The sequence below is a fragment of the Podarcis bocagei genome (genome assembly GCF_964188305.1).
Source record: "Podarcis bocagei genome assembly, chromosome: 8".
Lineage (NCBI taxonomy): Eukaryota > Metazoa > Chordata > Lepidosauria > Squamata > Lacertidae > Podarcis > Podarcis bocagei.
This window is the reverse complement of record NC_138133.1, coordinates 3,875,234-3,900,724: the sequence shown is the minus strand read 5'-3', so window position 1 is coordinate 3,900,724 and position 25,491 is coordinate 3,875,234. Positions and strand designations below refer to the sequence as shown.

At 43.8% G+C, this 25,491-nt stretch overlaps 1 protein-coding gene across 1 annotated transcript in view; it reads left to right on the top strand.

Annotated features, from left to right (window-relative positions):
* Positions 1–25,491, top strand: part of SORCS2 (sortilin related VPS10 domain containing receptor 2) — a 132,539-nt gene that overhangs the window by 17,277 nt on the left and 89,771 nt on the right. Inside the window, exons 2-3 of the mRNA XM_081206241.1 lie at positions 1,317–1,384; positions 24,674–24,773. Of these exons, the coding sequence (XP_081062367.1) occupies positions 1,317–1,384; positions 24,674–24,773 (168 nt within the window). The remainder of the gene's footprint in view (positions 1–1,316; positions 1,385–24,673; positions 24,774–25,491) is intronic.

Here is a 25,491-nt window from a genome sequence, read left to right as displayed (position 1 = left end):
AAAGGCACACTAACCTGGAAACTTCCTCTCTGCCCAGAACGTTGGAGGCTATACACCACACCCCCTCAACAGTATTTATAGGAACTCAAACACTGAGATCCTGCTCTGTTCCAGTAACAAGAAGCCGAAAGCACCAGCCTGAAGATGACGAGTGAGACCTCGTCGAAACGTCGCCTAGACACCCCAACTCTTACACGGGAAGACACCCGAAGACACCAAAACCTGCATTCCTGTACCCGTGAAAATCTACGAAAGCAAATATATATATATATATATATATGGAGGTTTTGGTGTCTTCGGGTATCTTCCCGTGTAAGAGTTGGGGTGTCTAGGCGACGTTTCGACGAGGTCTCACTCGTCATCTTCAGGCTGGTGCTTTCGGCTTCTTGTTACTGGAACAGAGCAGGATCTCAGTGTTTGAGTTCCTATAAATACTGTTGAGGGGGTGTGGTGTATAGCCTCCAACGTTCTGGGCAGAGAGGAAGTTTCCAGGTTAGTGTGCCTTAACAAGAAGCCGAAAGCACCAGCCTGAAGATGACGAGTGAGACCTCGTCGAAACGTCGCCTAGACACGGGAAGATACCCGAAGACACCAAAACCTGCATTCCTGTACCCGTGAAAATCTACGAAAGCAAATATATATATATATATATATATATATATATATACACATACACACACTGACATGGGAGTACCTTCCATTAATTCTTATATATGTTAGCTATGTAAATATAAGGGGACGCGGGTGGTGCTGTGGGTCCACAGAGCCTAGGGCTTGCCAATCAGAAGGTCGTGCCAACCTAGCAGTTCGAAAGCACCCTTAAGTGCAAGTAGATAAATAGGTACCGCTCTGGCGGGAAGGTAAACGGCATTTCCGTGCGCTGCTCTGGTTCGCCAGAAGCGGCTTAGTCATGCTGGCCACATGACCCAGAAAAACTGTCTGCGGACAAACGTCGGCTCCCTCGACCAGTAAAGCGAGATGAGCACTGCAACCCCAGAGTTGTCTGTGACTGAACCTAACGGTCAGGGGTCACTTTCCCTTTACCTTTTTATGTAAATATAAGCTCGGAAATTAGTTCAATTGTAGCATGTGCATAGTTCTTGTGTTTGCTTGTGGTTTTATTCATTATTATTAAAAAAACACTTTTACCACCGAATCCTGATTTCAGTGGGACAGTCTTAGATGAGGGTAAACATAAAATAACTCTTAAGAACTCAAAGTCTTGACATTTATTTATTTAATTGCATGTTGCTGTTTATTATTTTTGTTGTCTGACATAAATACCTTAGTTCTCTTATTCATTTGTTTTCCTTTAGGTGATTCTGATCCTTACCAAGTATTACCACAGTGATATGGGCAAAGTATTGGAGAGCTCTTTGTGGAGGTATGTTATTGTCTCATGCACTCAGTATGTGGTCAGATAGAGTCACATCCTGCTGTTTATTTCTTTTGTTCTCTTCAAAGAGCAGCTTGAAAAACTTGGAAAGACATTTAAAGGTTTGGAGCAATGGATACTCCTCTGATGTTACAATTTTAATAATAACTAGAGATTACAGGGGAGTATTTCATTTTCAAGAGTGGAACCTATTTGTAAACTTCCAGAGCCTTAATTCTGTTCAGATCTCTTCTAGCCTTATTTTATCTTATTTATTTTAGTTGTGTAAATGGGCAAGTAAATTAGCTCAGGATGTGGTATGTGCAGTTTTGGGTGCGTTAGTTTGCTTTATAAGCATTTTTACAGCCTTTACATTTTACATGTACCGTTCTGCACATGTTTACTCAAAAGTAAACCATACTGAACTCAATACTTTTTAACAGTGTTAAACACTGCAACCTTAATGATGATTAACCTTTAAAACCTTGATCAAATACATATATGCACACGCACACCCCACCTAATGCTTCTTAATGGATGTGATGAATTTCTTACTATATTCATGCACTTTTGTTAGTCCATATTTAAATCATCCACTGATTTTAATGGGGGGAAATCTGGAAGAGATGACTGCAAGTTACTTAAGATTCCATTTACTTCAGTGTGATTCATACTCAGCGGCAGAGCGTGCCTTCATGGCGCCCGGAGGGGGGGCATGTGTTTGTGCACTGGGGGAAGTACACCATCTCAGTGCCCATTTTATTTTGTTTTTTCTAACTCTTATTTATTGGTTTTTCACACAGAAAGAAAAAACTTTACAAATTTTAAGATGTACTGTAAATTACTTTATCCTTTGACTTCCCATTCTCCCCTTCCATGGTTTCCATATTTACTCTTGAATGCTGCATATTTCGCATATACTATTCAATACATCAATTTTAACCTATTTATCTTAGTAATTAATGCTGTTGCTTGCTCATATTTCAAGTCCTGCATGCGATTTCATCTTGCTATAGTTAGTTCTTTAAATACTCAATAAAAGGTTTCTAGACCTCAAAGGAGTTTCTCGTCATTTTGATCTCTAATATTTGCTGTTAATCTCGCCTGTTCCACATATTCTTCCTTTGTTGGAACTTCTTCTTTCCATCTTTGGGCATACAGTATTCGTGCTGCTGCTATGATATACATAAATGAGTTAACCAACTCTTTTGGTACATCATTATCTATGATTCCTATAAGAAAAGCTTTGGGTGTCTTGGGAATCATCAACCTGAACATCTTTTTAATCTCATTCTATATAATTTCCCAATAGCCTTTAACTATTTTTACAAGTCTACCACATTTAAGTGGCCATTTACATTTATTTGTTTACTGCTGCCTTTTTGTAATTTTACACCCCAGTCTGATGAAGGGGTGTGTGTAGAAGTAGAACTGACCGATCCCAACCCTTGCTGTGCTCAAACTAACCAGGCTGAAAGGCTGGAGGAAAAAAGAGGGGCTTAGATGTGTCATGTGGGCACATCTAACCCCCACCCCAAAAACATGGCTCTGTATGCCCTTTGTCCCCTCCTATCCCAGTTGGAGTACTTATGGCTCCGCTGGGCACTGGTGGCTTCCACAGTGGCAACAGATCTCTGCTCTGTCTGCAGATCTCCCTTTCCTCTCCGTCCCTCACCTGTGAGGGGGACAGCAGCAAACTCCTGTGGCTCTCTTCCAAGGCCGTAGGTGTACACCCTTAAGGATTTTGATGGGATTGCTGTTACTGTGGTGCAAATTTATTTTGTGATCTCATGTTTTTGTGCGTGCTGTTAGCATGCTATCAGAGCATTCTGCTACTGTTATTGGGGAGTGTTGTTTTGTGTGCAAGAGTGCCAACTTGAATAAAATATTGTGCGGGCCCAGATAAATGCTGCCCTGCATAATCAATCACATAACACAGTGCGCACACACCATTTCTGTGGGAATGCCCATCAACTTTGTGGGGGCCCGGCCCCCTCAAATATTTTATTGTGGTGGCCGAAGCCCCCACCGTCCCTAGGAGTTGGGTCCTATGTTTGTGTATTTTTTAAAAATAATGTATGTGTTTTTGTGTAGTAATACTGTGCATTTTTTCCTTGGGCTTAGGTTTTAAAATATGCTGTAAGTCGGTCAGAGACATTTGTGCAATAAGCAACTAATAAATAATAACAAAAATCTTAATGTTTTAATATCCTGTCTGGCTGCTGCAGTTTAATTGTTTTGTGACCGTGTGTTATTGGTTATAATTATAATGTTTCTATGTTGCTGCACATTTGTTTTGTCTATATGTTGCTGCGTAATTTAGAATATGATTTGTAAGCTGATTTTATTGTAAGAAAGTTTTCCTAAAAGGCAAGATACAAATTCATGAAGTCGATCAAATAATGGGCTTAGTCCAGAAACACTGGAGAAAATAAAAACATACTGTACTTCTTTTGGAACATGTGCTAAATGCTTATGCATCACTCACTGTCTCTGCTTTAGGCTTAACCCAGAACAGGTTAAATCAAACCTCCTAGTGCAGGTGAGCCGCCTCCTACCAACACTGCCTCTGATTTCCTGGGCTGAGCATCAGTTGGTTGGCTCCCATCCAGTCTGTTATGGATTACTGATTATCATGCATGAGCAACGCAGAAGTAACAAGATTTGTGGCAAAATACAACCTATGCTTCTGAAGGCATTTGCAGCATCTCTCTTAATTCTGTAATTTTATCAGCATGGAAACACTGAGATTATGGTTGCTTGTTTTTAAAACCCCTGTGATTAAATTTTATAGGCACTATCAAAATGCCAGGCATGCTGAGAGGTTGTGGTAGAGGTTGGTGGAGTGTGTGGTGGGAGCCCATGAAGGGGTGCAAAGAGTCTTTCTGTGTGCTGTGGACAGAGGCCCAGTTCTACCACTGCAGGGTCCTTCTCCACAGAGGCCATGTCCAGTGTCAAGGGCATTTTGTACAAGCACTGCCACATGTGCCATACACTTTTTTTGGGACATACAAGTAAATGAACGCCATCCACCTACATGGTAGAAAGTAAAGGAATTGTTGGTGGGGGGACTTAATCACTGAACTGTGCTTCTTCTAACAGCTAGTCTACTTGCCCTTAGAATTCAGTGGGAACCATAAACATATTAAGAAAATAATGCACTTAGGACACAGTTGAAGTGGAGTCCCTGGGACCCAGTGAATTTGGCTGGAATTTAGCCTCATGCCTAAGGAGCTAATTCTGTAATTTCTTCTAATGGGATGATCTCCCCTTCCCCACGTGTGCTGTTCTGGGGGTTCTCATTGCTGTGGAAGGTGGGATGATTAAAGTATCCCCTCACACCCAGTTTAATATTCCACCATTCTTCAGCAGAGTTTCTTTCTTTCAGCAAAGTAAGCGGCTCACGTTTATGTCAAGCAAAGCTTTAATAATAAAGAAAATTGTAACACAATAACATACTATCTGAGGGAAACTAAAACAGCATCATAAGGCAGGAATGAGACAAGAATGAAGAATGACAGTTTGTCTCTCTAACTGAACTTAACTGAGCACACAAAGGGAGGGGCCAATTCCGGAGCAGAACACCAAAGCCACACCCACCAGATGCCAGACATTCTACTATTCGAATTAGGCCCCAGTGTTTTTCTAACAGTCATGACCTTCCAGAGCAGATTTGGGGAGGCCTGGGGGTGGCACGAGGCAAGGAGAGAGAAAAGCCCCATTATGGGAGTCCTTGTGCTGGCTTTCACTAAAGGTACAAGGTAGTTGAATCCAGACCTTAATGTCGGAAAAGGGAGGCTGATTTGCTGTTGCTTCAGGGTGTCTGTTATTAGGGCCCCAAGGGTCACATTACAGGGAGTTGTACAGGCATAAGACAACTGAATCCTTTTGTCTTTGTGTAGATGGCAATGACCTTTTCTGTGGCACTCCAGAGTTGTGCCTTAGCAGGGGCTTACACAAGAAAAAGATGGGGGGCGGGGACTGGGACAGGAAAAATATTACAGGGGAGGATGTGGTTTTGCCACTCCAGCCCCAAGGAAAGTCTGCTGGAAGGCAAGGTAAAGAGTTGCCCTAGTTACTTCCACCATGGCTGGTGAGGGCTGGCAGACCTGGCTTCTCTAGTGGTGCCTCCTGCCTCTTTCCCTTCCTTATTTTTCCTCCTTCCAGCTGCTCCCCTCTGCTCCCCCCCCCCATCCTGCCTGCAAGAGGGTTTTGTTCTTGAAGCTGCAGACCGGCTCTCCTTCTTTGATGAGTCGTCCTCCCAGCTGCCATCAGCTGCTCCTTGCCGCTTCATAATTGCAGTGCTGTGCAGCCGCCATGGGAGAAGCTCATTTTGTTTGCCAGCAAGGGTGCTGGCTTAAATACAACTTTCACCCTGTGTTCCTTGTTGCTGGGATGGAGCAGGCAGTGATATGTGACTGGAGCTGGCTGCGGTGTCCCTGAGATCAGGGCTCTCATTCTCCCCACCATCTTAAGTGAATGGATGCCATTCACCTTATTGGAGGGCAGGGGAATGAATGGCCACTGCCAGTGCTTTTTTTCTAAAAAAATGTTTAGGGGTACTCTCATTTTGGCTGCTCCCCCTCCCTCCCCCCAACCCCTGGACGAGGGACTTGAGGTGGCGGTGGTGTTGAGAGGACGGGAAGGCCCCTGGTGGTGGCGGCTTGAGCGAGGAGGGGCCAGTGCTCGGTGGCTTACTCTAGCCCGGCAAGAGGAGGAGGAGCAGTGGTGGTGCCATCATCTTCACCGCGGCTGCCCCAGACTCCCCTCTCTGGGCACTGGCGGGGAGAATGATGGAGCTCCAGTCTGCGCTGCTACTGTGGAGACAGCTGGCATGTCAATCCGTCCGTTGGTCGGTCGGTTGGGGCAACACAAAATGTTTAGGGGTATGCATACTCCTGCGTCCTCCAGAAAAAAGCACTGGTCACTGCCAAACATATCTTTTGGGGACTTAGCTATACTGTACAGTGGTGCCTCGCAAGACGAAATTAATTCGTTCTGCGAGTTTTTTCGTCTTGCGAATTTTTCGTCTTGCGAAGCACGGTTTCCCAAAGTCTTCAAAAACACCAAAGTCTTCAAAAACCTCAAAAAAGGCTACCACACCGCGTGCTATAAGTTGCTCCTCGAAGTCACCCTGGGTATTAACGGTTTTAAGAAAAAAGAAACAAACTTGCAAGACGTTTTCATTTTTCGTCTTGCGAAGCAAGCCCATAGGGAAATTTGTCTTGCGAAGCAACTCAAAAAACGAAAAACTCTTTTGTCTTGCGAGTTTTTCGTTTTGCGAGGTACCACTGTACAGCTGAAAGATAACATTTTAAGTGCACTTTAAGTGCATTATACAAATGTGACACTAGGTGGTGCAGGTGAGCTTATGGGGAATTCCATATATATTTTAAAATGTTTTTTTAAAAAAAGCATTTTCACAGCTTTTTTATTTATGTGTAGATTCAGCCTCTGTGTAAATTAAAACTGACCATGAATGTGGCAGCTTCAGGGGCTGTGGGCAGGCTCTGCTCCCACCCTTGTGGCACTCCTGTGGTTTTACTTTCTCTCTATGGCAGGAAGTTGTAGGCTGCGTGAGGCAGCAGCCTTGCCCTCTAGCTCTCCTGTGAGTGTGTGTGTGTGTGGGGGGGGTATCTCTGCCTTCCTTGCTCCTTTCCACACCTCATCCACAAGAGCAATTCTCAGGCAGTGGATGCTGCTGCCGCTGCTGGAGAGAGAGGCCAGGGAAGAAGACTTGGACTCACCAGGGAGAGTCTCTTCTTGCTTCCTCACCTCAGCCATGGCAACAGCCCTCCAACTGGGCTGCCCTCACTCCGTATTGTGGAGGGAGGCTGGTTGTGGGCAGCTTTGAGAAAGCAGCAGCGCATCTGGAAAACCTGCTTCCCTCCCTTGCCTGTCTACACATTGTTCTGCTCTCAGTGGTTGATTTGCCTAAGGAAGAAAAAAAGAAGCAACTTTTAACACATAATGCCTTCTGCTGACCTGCAAGGGCATATAACAGGGTCCCGTAAGCAGGTAGACTTTGTATTTGTGGCAACCGCAGGTGGAGAGTGTCCAAAATTATTTATTACATTGCCCGCTATACACAGAACCTAGGAGGCACTTTTCAAATCCCTTGTTTGTCCAGGAAAGCTGCCTCTCCCTGGTGGAGAGGGTTCTCTGGCTGCTCAGTGATGCTAATGCTCCAGTAACTTATAATGTGGCCCTCTTTGCACTGGTGGCAAGTAAGATCAGGAAGAAGAACCTGGACAAATTTGCAGTAAGGGAGATTCAGAGCTCTAAATAGGAAAATACTGTATGCTGTGTGGAGTCCCCATTCTATGTGTGAATCTTCATTTTATGATATTGATTATTCAGGCAGTGGCTTTGCTTTTTATATACAGTTATATAGATATTTCTTTTCCTGAAAGTGTTTGTATGGTTTTGTCATGACCTTTGGCTAGTGCAATAAAGCTTATTTACCCTAACTAGAAAAAATTAAACAAGAAAACTTTTAACACACAAAGTTTTCTTTTTAATATATTTGGTGGTTGGGAGACTCTCCTGGTCCTAATTATTGCCTTTTTATTTTAGAAAAGTAGGGAGGACTTTAAAGGTTTGGGTTTCATTGCATCCTCCAAAATTCAAGGGTTCTTGGTTTATACAAGAATTTCCATGGTAGTTTCTAAAGTGCCAACAGATTTAAAAAGAAAGTGTTCTCAGGCTCTCAGTAGATGGCAGAATTGATATCAGGCCTATTCAGGGAGGTGCCATGGTGATAAACTGGTGTTGGAAGCTGAGAGGAAACAAAATGCCAGTGTTCTGTTAAGCTTCTGCAGATTTAGCCAGCTGCAACTAAGTGCTGTGGTGACAAACAAATTAAGAATGCCACAGATTAAAAACAAAGCATTGTCTATGTAAGGACCAAGACCTGGTTAAATTGCTAAGGATGGTGCTCCCTCCATGCATGTGTTTGTGGTTTTTGAAAGCAACAGCAACCTAAAATGATGTTGTCCTAGCAAGGTGCCCACCAATGTGCATCAAAATATGGCCACAATGATAAATTATAGCTGAATGGGTAAACGAGTGGTCACCTCAGCGACCATTCCCTGTTGTTTTAACCGCCTCCTGCCTTGGCCTTGTTTATTGGAAGGGACAAGGTTCTACTCCTCTGACCTAAAGGATCATGTTTGCTGTCTGGGGACCCAGATAAATGTCACTGAAGGCCCAGAGACGGTTGTGACGCAATGTGCCTTCCACCAACGGAGGCTGATGTGCCAGCTGCTCCTCCTCCCAAGCAGAGGTAGCTCAGCCACAGTGGTCCACACTTGGGTATCTTCAGATTAATGACCACCAATGCTAGTCGCCAAAGAGCACCTTAAACCTAGGTTACGGTCGCCTCCAAGGAATGTCTGTTTTCAGGGGATTGGACTGGATGACCCTTGGTACCGCCCAGCACTACAATTCTATCATTCTATGATCTCAACTACATTGCTTGACTGGAGCTTACACTTACAACAATTCACTTGTATGCAATAATGAGAAACACACACAGTAGAAATGGAAATGGTATTACGATTCACAGAGAGACTATGCTGCTGTGGACAGAATCATAGAATTGTAAAGTCCGAAGGGACCCCAAGTCATCTAGTCCAACCCTCTGCAGTGCAGGAATCTCAGCTAAAGCATCCCTGACCGATGGCCATCCAAAATTTGCTTAAAAACCTCCAATGGAGAGTCCACCACCTCCTGAAGGAGACCATTCCACAGTCAAGCAGCTCTTACTGTACTGTCAGAAAGTTTTTTCTGATGTTTAGTTGGAATCTCCTGTCTTGTAACTTGAAGCCATTTGTTCAAGTCCCAGGAGCAGGAGAAAACAAGCTTGTTCCCTCTTCCATGTGACAGCCCTTGAGACATTTGAAGATTCATATAGAACCAGTTGTGCATGTTCTTTTGTATCAGACGGTGCAGTCTAGTTCATTAAACATTTGGTTGTTAGCAGGGAATGGCAGTCAGATGTATGCAAGGTGACCTTCCTAATGTTTACTCGGGATGGGGATAAGATGGAGATAGTAGCCAGGTTGCTGCAAAACACAACAGTATTTTAATTGTTAGATGCAGATTCTGCTAATTGGTTTTATTGTACTGAACCTTTCAGAATCTTGTCCATATGCCAAAAAAGGTTTGAGATTGACTGAGATTGATTGATCGAAATGGTATTAACTATGGGCTAAGGCAGAAGTTTTTAAACTATGGTCTGTGAGTTCCATTTGGGAGGCCGGTGGAAAGGCTGCAGCAGAGTGAAATTTATCTGTACTCAGCTCCACACTTACGTTCCTTGATATGATGATGGAGGACAGAATTATTAAAAGGTTAGCAAGGCCCTAGACCAGGCCTCATGTTTCTCATAATGCATTGGATGATGATGGGGAAAGTGTTTTATTTTTCACATCCCTGTACGAGATAGGATTTTCATCACTTGTCACCCTCAAATCCAAATACAGAAATGGGAGGACTGCTGAGCCCAACCCAAGGCTAAAGCAGACAAAGATTACACCTGACGTTTGCTCACAAAAACCTCTGAGCTGCGTCACCAAGGACGTGCCACCACACTTGACGAAATGCTTCCCACCGGTGCCATCGGGTGCCAGGTGTGGATTGGGGCACAGGGCCACATGTGCCAAGTTGGAAGGAGGGGCGCTGTTGGCAGGCAGTCCTGCACGCACTTAGCCAACCTGCCTGAATCTCGGCAGTGCTTCCTTCCAAGTCAGGGAGTCCAGAGCGGGCTGCCTGGACTTCTCTGCTCCTGGGACGGGGAGGGAGAGCAGCATTTGCAAGAAGCTTCCTCGCCTTTCATTCTCTGAGAGGGAGAGGCGCCACCACTGTGCGCCCACCTCTCTGCCACCACCATGCAGCTTCTTCCCTGGCCCTGCCCACCCCCCACTGATGAGGTCCTGGGTTCAGGCTTGGTCCTCCTGACAGTGCCTCTGCGTGCCCGCGTGGCTCCTGCTTGCCTCTTCACCTAGTTTTTGGGAGCTCTTTGTTTTTCACTGCCTTAGAAAATTGGGGCCACCTCACTTTTCACCCTAAAAGCCAGTTCACTTATGAACCACTTTAAAAGCACCTGTAGAACCCTGGGGAGATTTTACTTCTTTATTCCATTGTGAGAACCATCCATTTATTTCTACTCTTTGCATCCAGTTCTAATTAAACCAGCTACTAATCCATAAGTGGACCTTCCCTTTTATCGTGTGATAAAGTGCAGTTTAGGAGCCTTCAATGAGGATTTTATCAAAAGCTTTTTAAAGGTCCAAGTACTCTGCCTGCTGAATCACCCCTATCCACATTCTGTTTGATATTTTCAAAGAACTCTGAAAGGTTAGTCAGAAGCCACACTGAGTCTCCTTTAGCAAGGCTTGTTCTTTTATGTCTGCCATTCTGGGGCCCTCCAGATATTTCTAGACTACCACTACACTGACCATTAGTTGGTTCAGGAGAAAAATATATAGAAAGGAGAATCCCTAAAGGCCAAGGTCCAAGTTTGGGGCAAGTGCCCTTTGGTGAGAGAGCCCTAGCAGACATTTAAAATCACAAAATATGCAGCAAAGTAAAGCATAGAAACATAGGTGTTTAGACCTTTAAAATATGTGCCCTTTAAAGTGAGTTCCAAAATGTCCTCTTAAAAAGTCCCCCCCCCCAAGTTTCCCTCTTCCCCCAGCATAGGAAAAGACATTTGGTAATTTTAAAAATATTTTACTTACAATCTTTCCAAAGTTCAGATTCATGTGCTTCAGAAAAGAGGTTGCACAGGCAATAAAACTTCACTTAGTTACAAAGTGGTGAAAGTTCCTAAATTATTGATATAGGAACTCAAGAATGGCTGGTGAGAGCCATATAGCTGAGCTGGAACAACCAGCTCTAACATCTTCAAACGTTGAGTTTCTCAGGTAGACTGGAGGTGAACAATAGGCTTGATTACCTATTTCCTCCCAAGGTGAGGGGAAGTGACCTAGACTAAGCCTGGCAAGGCAGCTTACTCTATGGCAAGGGTGGCCAACTCGCAAGAGACTGCATTCGACACACAGATTCAGCCCCCAATTTTTGAGAATTTGAGCCTAAGATCAAGGGAGAAAGGGGAACAGCCACTCATCAAAAGATCACTGCGGAAACAAACAGCCTCACTGAGTAAACTCCGTCTTCCGTTCTGCAGATCGTGCAACAAGGGAGGGCGGGAGGGGGGGTTCTGTTTTACCAGTGCTAAGGAAAGGGACCCAGCAATCGACCGCAATCTACCAAAACCTCACTGGGTCTACCAGTGATCCCTCGTGATCAACCTGTTAGACATCCCTGCTCTATGGTATTAACCACATTATGCACTAATTAGACTTAAGCATGTTGGGACGCGGGTGGCGCTGTGGGTTAAACCACAGAGCCTAGGGCTTGCCGATCAGAAGGTCGGCGGTTTGAATCCCCGAGACAGGGTGAGCTCCCGTTGTTCGGTCCCTGCTCCTGCCAACCTAGCAGTTCAAAAGCACGTCAAAAGTGCAAGTAGATAAATAGGTACCGCTCTGGCGGGAAGGTAAACGGCATTTCCGTGCACTGCTCTGGTTTCACCAGAAGTGGCTTAGTCATGCTGGCCACATGACCCAAAAAAACTGTCTGCGGACAAATATTGGCTCCTTCAGCCAGTAAAGCAAGATGAGCGCCGCAACCCCAGAGTCGTTTGTGACTGGACTTCACTGTCCGGGGTCCTTTACCTTTACCTTTTTTTGTTGGTTTTATGAGACTGGTTATCCAACACCATTGGTCATGTGGGCTGAACTAGGGCTGATAGGCGTTGTAGTCCAAGCATCTAGAAAGGCTGGAGAAGGCTGTTCTGTATGATTGATAACTTTATATTTAACCATGCTTTCCTCCAATTTACAAGGATCAGAAGTTATGCTCATGGTCCTAGATCTTACTTTTAAAATTGGTGGTATATGCACTACTTTGCAATCGTCTGGTATGGACAATTTAGGGACAGCTTACATATTTTTGTTACAAGATCAGCAATTTCACAGCTTACCCAGGGAGTTTCACTTGGCATCTATCATTACGTCTTTTTAGCACCATGCAACGAGAACTCTTAAAAGCCCAAGTGAATTGGATTTATTCTTCCGCTACAATTTTATTTTTGCTTTTTCTAGTCTGCTGTTTTTACTGTTTGTATGTGTTTTTATCAGTTTTATCTGATTTGTTAGTTGTCTTGGGAGTGATAATACTGAAAGGCAGTTGTCAGAGCTGCTTCCAGATCCTAGCTCACAGAGGATCACGCTAGCCAGCGTTCACTTTATAAAAGTCTTTATTGAGTTACAGTCTCCATTCTCAAGCTGCTGCGTGCAGCTCTACGTCTTATGGGTTAGACCGGCGAAGCTCCGTCTGAGTCTCCGCCTCCTGTACACCAGCTTAATACCCTAGCCTTACTCCACCTTTTCCGCCTGACCGTTCTTCTCTGGGTCCCTCTGCCCCCCGCTGTCTCTTCCTTCCTGGACTCTTCTGACGCGGACCCCCCGGACCCTTCTGTCTCCTTGCGTCGGGCTTTAGGACCTGGCTCCCTTTCCGGGCTGCTTACTGCGCCACCTTCCTGTGCATTTGAACTTGGCGCGCGCGCCCAACCTTCCACTTTCCGCTTAACCGTTTCTTCGCTCCCCGATGGAGGTGTGGCCACTCCTGACTCATGCCCTCCCCCCTGCTGCGAGCTGCCAGAGCTCGATACCTGGCGCCCTTCCTCTCCACTGCGCTCTGTTGGTGACGCTGGCCCCGATTTCCAACTGCTGCCCTCTGAGCCCCCTCTGGACCCTTCTTCCTGGGGTGTCCCCCTAGGCTCCCCCCTTGCTCTGGCCACTGGCGCTCCTTTCTGTGAATCTTCTGATTCACTGGAAAGACTCGGAGATCTCGGGTCGTCGTCATCACTCATCTTTTCTTCGGCCTCCTCCCCCTCGCTCTCTGTTTCCTCCCTTGCCCTCGCCTCTGCTCCTGAACCCCTGACAGCAGTTTTCAAAACACCTGATAAATAATAAATAGCATTGACACCATTACCTCACAGGCTTTGATTTCCTGCAAGGAACTGTAAAGTGTGAGTTCAAGGGAGTGGGGGGCATAAGTGCTGGGGAAGACCACTATCAGCTGCAGTACCAATTGGGACAGAATTAGTAACCTTTCCCGCCACAGCTCTATGTATCAGCATTGTGGTGTGTAGTTGTTGAGAATATATGAGAATATCTGTGAGTACATTAGAGCAAGGCTTTGATGCACATTTCTTTGACACAAATGTGGTTTGTTTTTGTTTGTTTTAAATACATTATGATACACAAAAAAGGGTGTACAATGGAAGGAAACTTTATTTAAGATGTGCAGTATAGATCCTTTAATAGCTGTATACATGAGATAAGGGCTGGGGTCCAGAGTTCCTGGGCTCATGTTCTGCATGGCCCCATTTATAGTAAATGCCCTCCCCCCCCCCCGCATGTCCAAATGGTATGTGTGGAATGTGTACCCCTTTCTCTCTTGCCTCATTCCCATAGAAATACCACGTTTCCTGTTTTTTGGAATAGACAGATAAACACAGAGAATAAAGTGGTATTAATTGTGTGGGAAAGGATTGTGATATTTTTGATAGGATTATTTTTCATGAAGATTTTAGTATATTGGAAGTGCCAAAGGAAATACGATACATTCTGGCTGGTTGTTTGCCTTTCCTATTTCTCTGCTTCAAGCTGGTAACTTGAAGCTTCTACAAATCAATTTTCATACTTGTGGAACGGCTTCCTGGTTGCCAGTTTCTCATCAAACATTTCTGTTGTTGGATGCTGACATATGTGGCCTGACCGTCCTATGAACTTTGTAAGAATTCAGTCATAATTATTCTGCTTCATTCAATGTCTACAGCAACAATTTGCCACAGTATAGTATGCTTGATGTCAGAACTTCTCACAGATTTTCATTTTCTATTCACCTTTTTATTATATTCTTTTACAAAGCAAGTGCCATAAAGCAAGTACTGTCTCCTCAGTATTAGACATTTGAAATAGGGTTCTCGTTTAATAGCCAAGTGGGTAGCTTGCTCATTTGTGGCACCCCTGCTGTGGGACTCCCACCCCAGGAGGATTTTGTTTTATTGTCTTTTAGGTGTCACATGAAGAAGACATCTCATTCTCTTGGGCATTTTAATTGGTTTGATGTTGGATAGTATGGGGGAGCTGCTATATTTTAAAACACAAATTCTTTGCTTTTTAAATAGGTATTTTAAATGTATATCATGCTAATTCTGTTGTTTGTTTATTGCCTCTAAATAATTTACTGCATTTTATTATTGTCCTACTGTAGATTACACTGTAAAGCAATTTTGTACCATGGCGTAGAAATGCTCTTAAACAAACAAACAAGGAAGCAAATGTGAACTCCCAGAAGGGAGGTTTGTGCTCAGAGGCCATCACCATGTGGGGCATTCCAGGGGCACGTTGGGGGAGCACTTTGGACCCACCAGAACTGGAGTCCCCTCTTCCCCTACACTCTCAGGCTGAAAAATGTATGCTTGCCTTGGAGCTGGTGCAGTTGTTTTCTCTCCCATTAGAGTCTATAAGGGGAGAATTTTCTGAGAGGGCTAACTGGTGGAGAGGGACACCTGGAAAATCCGCCCCTGCCCTTCCCTTCCTAGCTGGTGTGAGTTGGCAGGGCCTAGGGAGTGGCAGTTTATCTTCCACATAATTCCAGCACCACCATCACGGCCGTAGGATTCCTCTGTCCATAAATAATTGTGAAGGTAAAATATGTATCTGAGTGAAGAAAGGAGGCAGTTAAGGCACCATAGATGAAGAATTAAGACCTCAGCAATAACTTTCCACTCATTTCTGGCTTATCATAAATATAAAACCCAGTTTCATTTCTTGGCAACTTTGGACTTTCAGGGTGGCTAATAGAGCAAAGTTGTAACCCCTCCTTTTGTGGCATCTTTGAGTAGCTTCTCCAAGAGAAATTATACAGGACCATTCTCTACATGTTCTCTATTAGTGATCTCATCAAAACTTACAGCTTTCAATACACTGTTGATATCTAGCTCTTAAGCCCTGCCTCATAACTTTCTCCCTCTTTCCAGTTGTGTAACTTCACCTGCCTGCTTGCTATTTCTTACAGGATCTAAAGGTGTGGACACATCCAGAGGTTACATTTGCCCTGCTTGTTGCTCTATGGCATTGCTGAGCCAGAGTTAAGTGATCAGCCAATATGCCTAGAATTCTTTTCTCTGTTGAGCCCCTAGCCAGCAACAAAAAATGTGCGATTTTCTCTGTGTACATCTTACATTACTGAATTTAATTAGTATTATTCCACAAATTTGAGATCAACCAATTCATCCTGTGCAATTTCCTAATAATCTGTATTAACAATGGCTTGGGATTGCTGTCATCTAATGGTTAGATTCTAACCAAAACATTTCTCCTCAGCCCCCAGGCTTCTGTAAAATATGCAAATATTTAATAAAGTGGGCCCCATCACTGATTACATCCACTGCTTTCTTTTCTTCAACTGTACTGTTTGCTTTTAAGCAAAACCCTAAAAAGTCCCTTTAATACATATTTGACATGCCTCTTTTAAAGCAGAAATAATAGTTTCTTACATCATATGTAACCAAATGTTCTGTGAAATTTTAAACTGATTCAATCTGCTGAATTTAATTTTATCTGGAAAACCATCTACCTTCTAAAAAAAGGATATCAGATTAGCTTTAGTAGCCCCTGTAATGCCTTGCAGCTGTTTTCCTTCTCTGTCTCTGGCCCTGATTCAGAATTGCTAACAAGTAAAAAGGCAGAATGAAACCCAGCCTCAGCAACATAGAGGGTAGGATCCAATGTACTGTAAGCAGGAATCCCCTCCTGCAACAGGACTCCTCATTCTTCTCCCCCCCCCCCACAGCAGATCCCATGTGCCCCCCCATCTGGATGGGGACCCTATGGATCAGATTTTGGGGTTGCATGAAAGGGTGGAGAAATGCAACCAGACTCACGATTTCACCAGTGTCTACTGTTGGTTCCAGTAATTCCTGCATTGATGGATGGAGGGAACATCTCTCCTTTGTCTGAGTGGCAGCAGGGGAGTTGGGCATCACAATCTCCTGGATCTGACTTTCACTCTGCAGTACCAGCAAACTTTATGCGAAGAGGAAATGCTTTGTTTTTGGCCTATCTCCCTTCTCAGTCAAACCTAACATGGGTTGGCATAGTGCAGATGCACGCACCTTATGTACTAAAATGATTAAAACTGTTGAGCATTTAAAGTACATCCACAGGTTCTTTCATCTTCACCTGGCCTTTTGAACGCATTCATCCCATTTGATCTCTTTCTTTCTGTTTCTCCTACATGACCCTTAAGTGGCTTTTTACTCAGTCAGGGTGTTATGCTAATGTAACCACTACATTGGCCAGGATAGTAATTTTGTATCACAAATATTTCTCTCCTGATTTTTCTTTGATATTAAGCAGGAAAGATAAACCCTGTGGATAAATACACTTAAAGATTATTACTTATCCAATTTGGTATGGGACCTGTGCTTCCTATGCAAATTGCTTATAATTATTGCACAGTTGATTGAAAGAAGTTCCACATGTTTTTCTGTATATACAGTATCACCTACCTCTCTTCTCAACATTGGTCCTGTTGAAATTAAATACTTCAGTTACTCTTCTAATTCCAGCTACCTACCCACCTAAATTTTGCTAGAAAATAGTGATGTCCCTCCCTTTCATTTTTAGAATAGAATTGAGACTGTGTTGTTAAGAACAATTTGATTCCTCACTAGTCTTGAAATCTGGGTTGGGAGAGGAGCAAAGTTGCTCCGTTAACTCTCCCTCCTGATCACCCTTTTTACTACTACTACTACTACTACTACTACTAATGTATTATTTATTATTTATACCTCACCTATCTGGCTGATATATTGGTAGCACCATGTATAAAGAACCAAACACCATCCATGGCATTCAGTTATATACATTTGAACATATATATGCGAATCTGAATTGAGTAAAACAGGGCTAGGAACAGCCTGCAGTTACTTGGATTATTAATATCAATCCAAGGCACTGCTACATCTTTTCAGATGCAGGAATAACCTGTGGGAGTCATCCAGTAGCTCTGCAATTTAATAAGAGAAGCAGCCCATAGATTATCACTATTTTGGGTCCTGTCAAAAGACGACATTGTCTTATCCCCCCTCCCACTCTCTCTAGCTGTGGAAAGCTGAGGGCAGCATTCTTGCATTTATTTTATTACCTAATAGAGGATGTAGATCTTCAGACACAAGACAGCTGTGGTATTGTGCTTAATTTGTCTGGGGGGAAATTATGTTGAAGCTGAGGAGCTGAGAGTTAACCACGCTGTTTCCCGCCACGCCCCCCTAGGCCTGACCTGGTGGTGGAGTTGCTGCAGCCAGGCGCAAGGCGCACCATGGCTGAGGAGGGTGGAGGGCAGCATTGCCACCCATTCTCCTGACCCGAGGGCAGAGCTGCTGCAGCCAGGCGCAAGCCCCACAGCCAAAGCACGGCTCCTCCTTGTGTGGAGCCAGGCTCCAATGAAGGTGCCTGCTGTGGAGGTGCCTGTTTGTGCCCCCTCACAAAATTGCGCCCTGGGACATGGCCCCCATGTGCCCCCCCCACTAAGCCTCTGATGACTTGCCCATCGGATCATGTTTTTATTAAAGGGCAGGTGAATGTTGAACAATGTTGCTCTCAGGGAACACTCAACAGTTTTTCAATCAGTGGGGATGTCTTTTGAAGATTGTTCAGAAACAGCACTGGATTCAGAATATAACAATTGTTAACTGGAACTGACCTTTGAAGACACATAATGCCTGTTTTCAAAGAACGCTGACTGTTAGTTTTCTGGGCCAAGTTCAAAGTTTTTGAGTTTGAACATCCACAGTGACTTGGATCAGGGCGCCTTACAGATCTGCTCTTGAATATACGGCCATGTGTATTACGATGGTCCCATGTGCAGGAGGCAGTCTTCCTGCTGTCTTCTGAAAGTGAGCTGAGAACCCGCCTCTTGGTGCTTGCCCCCTTATTGTGGAATTCATGCCTTAAAGAGCTGCTCTCAGTATGTGGTTGCTTAGGTAGACATTTGCATCTGGATATGCTTCTAGATGTTGACTTTGATTTCTAAGAATTTTAACTGGCTCCGAGTTTTGTTTTTATTTCAGTGTTCCTTTTAAAATTATTTTAAGACCACCTTGAGCATTTCTAGTTATTAAGTGAGATAAAAGTATTCAAATAAATACAAAAATAAATTCAGAAATGTTCCAGATTTTACTTTTTCTATGCCTGTAGCTTCAGGTGCACCACAATTTTGCTTTCAAATCATTCAGCTATTCATTAGTTGCTTGTCCGCTCCCCCTGCCCCCACCCCAAAAAATGGCCTGTTGTTTTGCAGGCAGGCTTTTCAAATGCCTTCACTGTTTTCAGTATCCAAGAATAAAGCTCAAGGTTGCACAACAGGAAGGGCAAAGGAGGAAGACTTGATGTGATTCAAACTGTGCGGGAAGAAATTAAAGCTCAACTGCTTTGAAAGATGGATGCCTCTCAGTAGGAACTGAAAGAGGAATTACATGTAAGAACAGAAAATTGAGATGGGTTGCTAGGAAACTGATAAATGAACTGGAAGATAGGTTGAGAGGAAAAATAGAACAACAGATGGAACCTGTCTTTAGTGTCACATAGACTGACAGTCATTCCCATGTAGCTGAAGGAGTATGAAATGTCGCAACTAAGCAATGTGATGGTGAATTACCTCCTTCCCTACTGCTCTACATGCTGTCTAATTATATAATACATTGTCATTATTGCTGTTTATAAATAAACAAAAATAGAAAATGAAGCTATTGCCATTTCCGACTGAATTAGGGTAGCAAGACATAATTAGATCCCTTAATCTAGAATCCAAAGTCTCCAAGTTTAGAGCAGTCAGCAAGACTGCTTTGATGACAGATGACACTGTTCTACTCTCACTCTGCAATGCTGGAGAGGGTGCTTGGGGTGACTGTGTCAAAAACCCAATGATCCCCACTGTTACAAAATGGAAAGGGCTTCAATAGGGTCCTCTGCCCTATGTTCTGGAAAGCCCCCAAGAGCATTCAAGAATCCATTGGATTCCATTAGTCTCTGAAAGTGAACCATCTGGATTGGTGGTGGTGCTTGGCCACTTAGATTTTTCTTACAGCTTTGACATTTTTTTTTATATTAAGTGGTTTATAAATGCTTTTATGAAGAAATAAGGAACCAGGAGAAACCAGGAGGGGGAAAAGTTCACATGCAAATGCATGTGCTTTAAATGTATGTCTGTGCAGCTTATATTAAAGGACTCAGATGGGAGCAAATTTTCTGTTGGAACAGGGACTTGTGCCTCCACTGGAATCCGAGTTGTAACTGTGTGTCCTGTATCCTCTACTGGGCTCAGGGTGCCAATGGGTATGACTGATTTCTTTGGTTCACCCTCCTTATGTGGTTTTATGACACTTGCTAGTATCTGTCAGGCTTCTGGAAAAGCCTGCTGTCTCTTATCCAACACTGTAATCAGAAGCAGGCAAACTTACTTGTCAGTAATTAATTTTATTGCCCAGCAACCAGGGAGTCAGCATCCATCACATCCATCAGATAAGCAGGTCAGTTGCAGAAGCTAAAGTTCTGTGCTCTCTCTCCCTTATTTATACCTCCCTCCTTGCATTTTTTGCTGTGACTCAGCTTTTCTTAATTGTTCTAGCCTTTTCACGACACTTCATTCCTGCGCTGAAAGAGGGAGGAGAAGAAGCTGAATCAGGACTGTATTGCGAAGCAGGAGACCCAGCTCCTTCTCCATCTCTCTCAGCGTCTGTGGCCACCTCAAGCCTCTCCCTTCCCCCTCACACTCTGATGATGATTCCTCCCTGTCCCACCACGCTGAACCTGGTTCAAAGTCCCCTTCCCCCTCAGGTGCCTCCTGAACCACCGGCTGCCACCACTCTCCCTCATCCACCCAGCCCCTGACAGTGTGTCTCTCCAGTCATAAAAAATCTGGAAAAAGAAACCATAGTTAAAGGGCTAAAGTAGTAATAGGGAGAGATTATGTTCTTATTGATACAAACGTATCTAGAGGTCAGTCTCCTAAAAAATCAGAGGCAGAGAGCAATTTTGATGTTCTCAAACATCATCTCTTATACAGTGGTACCTTGGGTTACAAACACCTTGGGTTACAAACACTTCAGGTTATAGACTCTGCTAACCCAGAAGTAGTACCTCGGGTTGAGAACTTTGCCCCAGAAATCGCGCCGCAGTGGGAGGCCCCATTAGCAAAAGCGCGCCTCAGGTTAAGAACGGTTTCGGATTAAGAACGGATCTCCAGAACGAATTCAGTTCGTAATCAGAGGTACCACTGTACAGTACACTGCTAATCTATTCACGTGAGTACAAAATAACCAAGCAGTTACCACAATTGCAGCAATCTTCCCTATGACAGTTACACAATTGCAACACACTATCATCATTCTTAAGTCACTTGGAGATACTTGGATTCTTCTGACTAGCCAACCCTAACCATCTCATACTGTGTGGAAACATGTAGCCATCTTTCAGTGTCTCCTTTCATTGTCTTCTATTAGTGGTCTGCCAGCATCTGCTTTCAGTTACCTATGCTAATATTTTTGTTCTCTTCTCGACCTAGGACTTAGTGTAACTTCTATGCTTGACTGATCTTCTAGCGTTTAGTACACCATCGTCATAGCATAGCTGTTTACATTCCATTCCTTCAGTATTCTTTCACTGTTATCAGTAGACAAGCTATGCACAGCTTCTACCTTTTCTGTTAGGCCAGGGGGTGTCAACCTGGTCCCTAACACCCACTAGTGGGTGTTTCAGGATTCTAGGTGGGTGGTAGGAGTTCTACGGCAGCCTTCAAGGATTACGAAACACGTGTTTGTTGAGGAGCACGTGCCACTATCTCAAGATTCAGAGGCATCCTTGATGTAGCTTCATTGTAGTACTGTACACATTCACATCCCGATAGAGACAATATTTACTCAGCTACCTGTGTTGCCATTATGATGTGGTGTGGCATGTGAATTAGCAAAGCTCCTCAGTGTGCTAAAGTGTCTGGAGGCCGCACACACACAAATCAATTCCAAAAAAATATCTACAAAAGCCGCCTTGCAACAAAGTAGGAATATGAGCACTTGGAAACTTCTAGGATGTAAGGGATATGAAGGTTGCCTTAAGCATCCACTTCTATTAAAAAGGCAACACAAACAAATAGTATGCTGGTGTGCAACCTAAATAAAAAGCAACTGAAGATGATTTGCAATAAATGATTTCCACAAGAAGACATGCTTCAATATTCTGAGCAAATGAAATGGAAATGGCAAGAATCATTTTGGCTCAGTCCTATTGCCCATCAGCACTGGACTGACTTTCTCTCTGTGCTGGCAGATCTGAGCCTCTCCACTGAGCACAGAGCCACCTCCTAGGGGCTGTGGGGGCTTTGGCCCCCACAACAAAATATTTTAGGCGGCTGGAACCCCACAAAGTTGATGGGCATTCCCATTCAAATTGTTTGTGTGCACTGCATCGTGTAATTGATTATGCAGGGCGGGGCTTACCTGGCCCCCCACAATATTTTATTCAAGTTTGCATCCCTGCCACTAAGCAGTATTTTATGGGCATTGTACCATTAACGGTCTGATACTTTTCCTCTTCCATGCTCTGAGGCCTAAAAAAACCCCAACAAGTGTGCAGGCGGACAAGTGAACTGACTAATTATACCAATTAGGATGCCCCTTGGTTTCTTTTGGTTACATGTGACTGAGGAGAACAGCAATCAATGTCATTTTGACTTAGTGTTTGGGAATATATAAGGAATCTGAAGGTGTTTTGAGAAGCTGTTGTAAAATGTATGTTAGGCATGCTGTCATGTCCAATTTTCCTTCACAAGTTCTAGTTTCTGTGCTGCTGAAAAATTGCTTAAAATTCTGTTATTGAATTCATTTATTTTTCAAACCCTTTAACCGCTAAGGAGAGCCAAGTGAGAAGCAATTGAATGGTTAAAAAAACAAAACAATCTAGGTTTCTCTTGCATGTCAAGGGCTGTGAAATGAACAGATTATGCAGAATTTCAAATCTTCACAATCATAGCTATCTTTCAGATGTTGACGTTAATGCATAATTATTTTTACAAGATTATTATTTCCATGGTGACTTTGCCGTCTTTCCCTGTTATCCTATTTATGAGATTTCTTACCTGCCCTTAACTGCAAGGTCCCAGGATGGGTTCCACAAATGTAATATACAATCATAAAACCAGATAAACCAGCTATAATTATAAAAAAGTAAAACTTTTACAGTCAGAACAGAACAGTATGAATTCAACAAAATAGGTATGTCCTACAAAATAAAATATTTTAACTGACAGAGACCAAGGTAAAGAGAGATGTTTTGGCATTTGGTGAAAGCTCAGTGTACCACTGTGGGGAGTGGGGTTGCCACAGAGAAAGCTTACAATACTGAGGGTGGCAGAACTAGCATGAGACCCCCCTCAGTTTTAGCACCCAAGAGGGTCAGTAAGAGTGGAGATTTATTTCAGATATTAAAATGCATTGAAACTTAGCATGGTTTGTGCATGTTTTGGTGCGCCTCACCTGGTGTCTTGTTCTTCGATCATGTAGATCATGTTCTCTCTTGTCCTTCCCCTTGAAGGGCCCCACTGAGGGCAGAACTCACCATTATTTGTACATCCACTATTGTTTCTATAGGCTGCTGTAGTTTGAAAATGTCAAGGCTAAGGCTAACACTGGAAGGATACCTGTGTATTTTTTACTCTTGGAGACAAAAGCATTTTCTGATGGGTTCTTCCTACAATATAAGGTCAATGTCTTCTGTTTCATAAATCTGGATGATGCAAAATGGCGTGAATTTATGTAAAGCTTATTTCATTCATATTGTTACAAAGGTTGGGTAGCACCCCGCCCCCGCCAAGTGGTAGCAAGATTTCAGGGGGCTCCAGGCACTTGCCCAGGGGTTGTGCTCCTTTGGGGAATTGAAGATGCTGCTGGGATTTTGAAGAAACATGATTCAGTCACATATTTACAGCTTCAGTCTGCATGCAGGGAGTCCAGATCTTACAGCATGGTCCTTTCAAGAGGGGCTTGTTTCCCCACAGCAGTGCAACCATGGAGTCCAAGGCATTTTTCCCAGCCAGCCTGCTTGGCATAGGCACTGAGTTGCACCCAACATGTGGGCGGGGGCAGTGCATGATGCCACATGTGTGACACCCCCCCACACCTAGCTGGGCTGACTCAGCCTGCCATCCCCCACCCACCACCAGCCACCTTTTCTTCCTGCCCCATCCCTGGTGATCCTCAAAAGGAGGCAGCAGGGCCAAGCATCTTCATCCCGGTGCGTCCTTTTGAGGATCGTCGTGGAATTTTGGTGAGCCCAGGCCCCCTTCTTGAAAATATGGGGGGCCTGGCTCCCATGCCCCCCATAGATGGCACCCCTAGCTCTGTCTTTGTTCTCTCCTCCTTCCCAGCACACCTTGCTAAAGACACCCTTTTCCTGTCATCTCTCACATACCCCATCACCTCAGCATCTTCTGCCTGCCCAGGGAAAAATTCCCCTTAGATGGACCATCAACACATTTTGTCATGTTAATGCCTCTATCCCAGATGAGGCCCTGGCTTGGGAAGGAAGCTTAGCCTGCATTTTTTCACTGGCCTGCAGTCTTCCCTTCCCTACAGGTACGCGGGTGGCTCTGTGGTGTAAACCACTGAGCCACCGATCGGAAGGTTGGCGGTTCAAATCCCTGCGACGGGGTGAGCTCCTGTTGCTCGGTCCCAGCTCCTGCCAACCTAGCAATTCAAAAGCATGTCAGAGTGCAAGTAGATAAATAGGTACCACTCCAGTGGGAAGGTAAACGGCGTTTTCGTACGCTGCTCTGGTTCGCCAGAAGCGGCTTAGTCCTGCTGGCCACATGACCCAGAAAAACTGTCTGCGGACGTTTCCGCAGCCCCAGAGTTGTTCATGACTGGACTTAACTGTCAGGGGTCCTTTACCATTTATTAATTTCTAGGGTTTAGCTCCCCATCTATAACAATATGTTGTATTTGAGCAGGGCCTTCAGAATTGGGCAGTTACTTTACCTAAAATTTTTGTTTATAACAGTTTTCAGATGTATAATATGTGAGCTGTATATCAGCTCTATTTTGAAATGTAAAAATACTGGTTAATTACCACCATGCATTTAAAGTTCTGTTTTCCACCATACCAGGTCCTCAGATTTTGGAACATTATATACCAAGTTGAATCTACAGCCTGGAATTGCTACAGTCATTGAAAATTTCTACATCTGCCCCACTAACAAAAAAAAGGTAAGGGGGTACTCTTTACTATACAACTCAATAGGTCAGCTCAGGAAATGGCTGTCTTTACCTTCTACTTGGCCGAATTTAGCTCCTGCTGGATTATGCCATCCATGTTTAGCTCATAAAGGAGCAGCTGTAAAATAGGGATTAATGGAATGCTGTAGAACTCTGTATCAATACCTAAATATCATGTTTGAAGGATGCTAGCAATAAATAGTTTTAGTATTAACCATAGTTTGGTTTATTTAATCTTACTCTTTGAGATATTCATGTATCTAGCAAGTGACATAAAGGGTGGGAAGAAAGACCAATAACATGCATGAAAAGGTAAAAATAGATAACCTTGCCTGCAGGATCATAAGGAAAGCTGGAAATGTGTGCTGACATGAGCTGGAAGTAACTATAATTTATCTGAAAACATTGTATGGAACAACTGAAGAAATCTCATCTTTGTTGTCTGAAATGTTGTGACCTTTTGTGGATGCACACACAAACTTCCCATCTTTGCTCTTGGTACTCTGGAACAGGAGGCAATGCTAAATGTGAGTTTTAAATAACATAGCTGTGACTTCAAATGAACGTTATGAGAAGGCAACAGTTTTAAGAGCACTCAGGGTGCATTCAGACGTGGAGATAATTGCATTAGAGTTCCTGGTCACTTCTGTTCTGGTGTCTGATGTTCCTTTTACACTGCATTCCCAGTTGCATTATGCATGGAATTGTG